General features: G+C 33.7%; 1 protein-coding gene across 1 annotated transcript; it reads left to right on the top strand.

Moving 5' to 3' along the window:
- The first annotated feature begins 1213 nt into the window (after positions 1-1213).
- Positions 1214-2555, top strand: LOC114312053 (uncharacterized). Its single transcript, XM_028258232.2, has 2 exons — positions 1214-1971; positions 2095-2555. Exons 1-2 carry the CDS (start codon positions 1557-1559, stop codon positions 2181-2183), a joined length of 504 nt encoding a protein of 167 aa, XP_028114033.2. The 5' UTR covers positions 1214-1556; the 3' UTR covers positions 2184-2555.
- Positions 2556-5029: the final 2474 nt, after the last annotated feature.

Consider the following 5029-nt stretch of genomic DNA (forward strand, 5'->3'; position numbering starts at 1 on the left):
TTTTCCAAAATTATTGATTTTTAATTTACAAAATAGATTAAAAAAAACTATTGACTGATTTATTTATTTAATAACAAAAATATTTCATAATCTCTCCCTCCTAATCTCTCTCACAAATTTTAAAAAAATATTAAAACTTACATTATTTTTCTCTTCTCCAAAAAATCAGATAATATTTTTTATTAAAGTTGTAGATATCTACCTATATTTTATATATTATATTATAACATAACAAAAAAAAATAAAAAACTATTTTTTTTAAAGTTATCTAAATAAATTTTAAATCAATAAAACTCACATGTCTATCACATACCTAACTCACATCATAACTTACCTAAATAATAATAATTAAAAACAAATAGAAATCACAGATAAATTAAATTTTTAAAAAAAAAAGATACCCACAACTCCATCTTAAATAAATTGAAGAAAAAAAATCCGAATAGAAACCACACAAAAATAAAAATAAAAATAAAAAGATATATCTATCTATCTATCTATCTATCTATACTATATATTAAGCAAAAGGGGTTTTTAACCCCAAGGCTTGTGGGAGCTCCAATATTTCAATCCTAATTTTTTATTTTTTTGATTTAAAAAAAAAAACCTCAGTATTTATTAATTTTTCCCAAACCCCATGCCTTTTGGGAGATTTGGTCAAAACCCCCCTAATAATTAAACTTTAATGCATTAAAGACCAGCATAAACAAAATTCTTGAAAATTTCAACACATCTATCTATTTATATTATATTATCTATATTTATATCTATACTATATATTAAGCAAAATGAGATTTTTAACCCCCAAGGCCTGTGGGAGTTTTAATATCCCAATCTGAATTTTCTAAATTTTTTATTTAAAAAAAAAAACTCAGCATTTATTGACTTGGTCAAAATTTTCTGATTAGCATTTATTAACTTTTTTCAATCCACGTGCCTTTTCACATACTTACATTTATTGATACAATCCCTTAATCAGCATTTAAAATTATCTCATATAAATAATTATAGATACAATTCGTATATAATTACTGCAGTACCTTTTTTAATTTCTTTCATACACTATGACTAATAATAAGATTGTTAAATTATTTTTATAAAAAATCTTTAAAATATAATTTATATATTAAAAAAAATCTAAAATAAATATAAATATCTATAATTAGGCTACTAATAATATTAATAACGAAAGAAGAAGAATAATAGAGTAGCAATCCGAAGCTACCCTTTTCCAAGATTAGAAGAAAATAAATGGGGAAACGTTTAGAAAAGGAGTGGACAGGTCATGATGACCCGGACCCAACCAATCCTTGCTTCTCTGGACCCACGCACCTCCACCCTTCCACCCCTTCCTTATAACCCCTCCCTCTATCTCTCCCTATCAAAACCAAACACGAACCCCTACTACTACTACACATAAAAATAAATAACTAAACCAAACCAAACAAACAAACCCCAAAGCCATAGAAGAGCTACCCCAATCAACCCCCGGGCTCCGCCGTCCTCCGCTCAGCCCCGCCGTATGGGTTGACGAAGAAGGCGTCCCGTTCGTGCCCATGTCACAACCCACCACCACCACCACCGCCGCCGCCGCCCCTCCACGACTGGCGCCGCCGCCGCCGCATCCTTCGCCGCTGTTCAAACAGAAGTCGTGGTCTCCCGATGGATACCGCGACGAGGCATGGCAGCGGAGAAAAGGCAACCACGGCCGCCGCAGACGGCGGAGCAAGAGCGTCACCGACGAGGACCTCGACGAGCTCAAAGCTTGCATCGAACTCGGATTCGGGTTTGATTCGCCCGACACGGATCAACGCTTGTCGGATACTCTGCCCGCTTTGGGTCTCTTCTACGCCGTTAATAAACAGTACTACGACAGCGTTTCCAAGTCATCTTCGTCGTTGTTTTCGTCGACAGCGTCTGAGTGTGACTCACCGTCTTCCGTGGGTAGCCCCCACTCCATGTTCGGCCCCGGTACTTTCCTTTCCTCCCTCTTTTCAAAATTCAAACGTTTTATTTTTTCAGTCAATTAATTGATCTTGATAAAACCTATGTTTTGTTTTTTTGTTCGTTGTTTGTTTCTCGGGAAAATTGAAGGTGATAATCCCCAGACGGTGAAGACAAGGTTGAGACAATGGGCACAAGTGGTGGCTTGTTCGGTGCGGCAGTCTTCTTCTGGCTCATGATGTAATACATCTCATACCAAAGGGTTTCAAGCAAACCATACTTATAGTTTTAAATTTAAAAGATAAAAAAAATTAAAAAAAAATTTACTTGTTTGATCCGAATATTATCATAATTTGTCCTCGACCAGCATGTTTATAGCTTGTTTGCGTACCCATGTAATGTAAACCTCAAAAAAGAAGAAGAAGAAGAAGAGGAAGAAAAGGTCTACAGTGGGGTTTGACTTCTGCTTTTTTTGGTTTTGTGCTAATTGCTGTTAATGATTTGTTTTCTTTACTCGGTTTAGGTATTATATTTTAGATTTTCATGTCTGAACTTTGATGTAAAAAGGTCGAAGTTACTTGTCTTCTATCGGAGATATTCTGTTATTTTTTTGACTTTTTTCTTTTTATTCTTTCTTTTTTTGGTACATTATAGTTTCTAACTTTTTAAATGCAATGAAATTATTGTACATATAACAAGGGCATTCCTGTCCTTCTCTCTCTCTGGAATTTTATTTACACGACCCATTTTTTCTTCATGCTGCGAGCTTGTTTTGAAAGATGGATGTAAAAACTTATATTATCCGAAATTGGCAAAATTAATTTATTAAAAAAATAAAAAAATACTGGCATTAATTAAGTTGCTTTATTTTGTTTGTTGAATTTCATCATCTTCTGCATCCACATTCTACCAGGGGGTCATTTAGCCCCAAAAAAAGGGTGAAAATTTTGGTACAAAAAGATAAAATATATATACATTTTAAAATTGAAAATTTTGAGCCCACATGGCACTTGATATCCAATAAATAAGTTGAATAGAGCCCGTCGTTAACTTCAGGGCTCTCAGGATTAGTCCCAAGTCTCATGTTTCGGCTGTGGGGATACCTGAGTTATCAAAAAAAAAAAAAAAAAAAAAAAAGTTGAATAGAGAGCTAACCAGATAGCTCAATGGTTGTTGTGTCTTTCAAAAGAGTATTCATGACATGAGTTACGAGGAGGTTGGGATTTTCATCCCTCGCAAACCCTTATATGATGTTCCAACATGTGCCTATATTGACTACACCGAGGTTACATCACCGAATTTGTTCAGTTCAAATTCATTTAAATAAAATTCTTCCCCATCATAGTTTTTTGTTTTGAAAAAGTCGTGGGAGACTTTTCCCGAGAAAAGTTTCATTCCAACAAATTCAGATTGAATAAATTTAGTAGATGAATCATTAATCTATTTACTCTATGTGTAGGTCCAATGTGTGAAATAGTTAGATTTGAAAATGTTATTTTAAGCATAAAAGAGATTGTGGCAAAGTTTAAAGAGTTGTGTGCTTTATATAATAGTATAAATAGAAAAATGAACAGTCAAAAAAATTATCAAATATTGAAATTTGAAATCTAAAACTAAGTTGAGTTGCATAGGGATAATTTGAGAATTTAAAAATTGAAAAAGGAGAAAAATAGAAAGAAAGAAAAAAGTGACAGGGCATGGCACCAAAGTGAATTGAACACTTTATATAACAGAACAAATGTATAAAAAATTAACATAGAGGCGTGACAAAAACATTATTGTATATTTTACCCCTCCATGTCTGATATTGTTCTATATTTGAGAATGGCAATGAAAGCAAAACTCACAAACTCTCTAGATGTGGCAATTGAGTTGTTCCTATCATGTTATCTTTCAAATATTATATCTTATTATTGCATGTCACATTTTGTAAAAAAGAATAGTTTGCTAGACTTATACGTTTTTTTTTTTTTTTAAACAATAAAATCTTGAATATTCATGCATTGAACTGCAACGATTTTGTGCAGATCATTAAACGTGCATTGAAGAGAATTATTGGCCAAATTGGTTTAGAAATTAATGATGATCATGGAGTTTCAGCCTGCATGGCATTCATAAGAAGCTCTCATGAGCACATAACTTGGTGGCAAAGCCACCCGTGAATTCACCACTCATAACATAACCATGGTTTCTAATGAATTTAATTAATGTCATAATTACATGACCTTATTAGTCTGGGCACTAACAATTTTAAAAAAAATAAGTTCTGAATTATGAAGAGGAATCAGTGAAATCTCATTGTATCCCTTATTTTTTTAGAATTGCTATTTTATATTTGTGTCCTATAATTCTTTATAATTCATATATTAATCTTTCATTTTAATTCTTATTCCTTCCCTGTCAATAATCGCCTATACCACATGGAAAATGTGCAGTCATGTTGGACTGTCAAATTAAAAGTTTAGTTTTACATCTAAACATGTAATTTAAGATCGGCCAAGATACATAACCCAATCTTATAACTTAATTTTCAAACGAACACAACTTTATTGCATTCTCAATAATGGGGCTGGGATGGAAATGAATGCAGTTGGCACTAGTGCTCATTGAACACCACTAAACTTTGGTATGCATCAAATACCATTGATGAGACAAGACAACCTTGGACAGGACAGGACAGGAGTGAGTGTAAAGTAATGAGCTTGAGTTGTTTTTGCATGGTGATCAAGGGACAATTGTTACTGTACGTGAATTCGAGGTGGAAATCCTGACTATTATTATTACGGTTGCTTTCGTGAATTCGACAAATTACTTAGTGCGTTGCTTTGCAAATAGACCCCTAATAAATAATTTATTGCTGCCAACGGACCTCCATGGACTCTGAATCAAGCATTTGCAACCCCCCATTTGTCCATTGTGGGATGGGCTGGACCCCCTCTCTATACCTTCACTGCTTAGTTCGATTACAAATGGCTTGGAGGGTTTGGTTTGGACAAATTGAGTTAGGTTTTTATGGATTGATACTGATGGCTCCCAAGAGGGTCCAGCCCACGACTTAGGGGCCCAACACATGACCTAGGTATTA

Source organism: Camellia sinensis, chromosome 1 (assembly GCF_055761805.1).
Source record: "Camellia sinensis isolate YWXY chromosome 1, ASM5576180v1, whole genome shotgun sequence".
Taxonomy (NCBI): domain Eukaryota; kingdom Viridiplantae; phylum Streptophyta; class Magnoliopsida; order Ericales; family Theaceae; genus Camellia; species Camellia sinensis.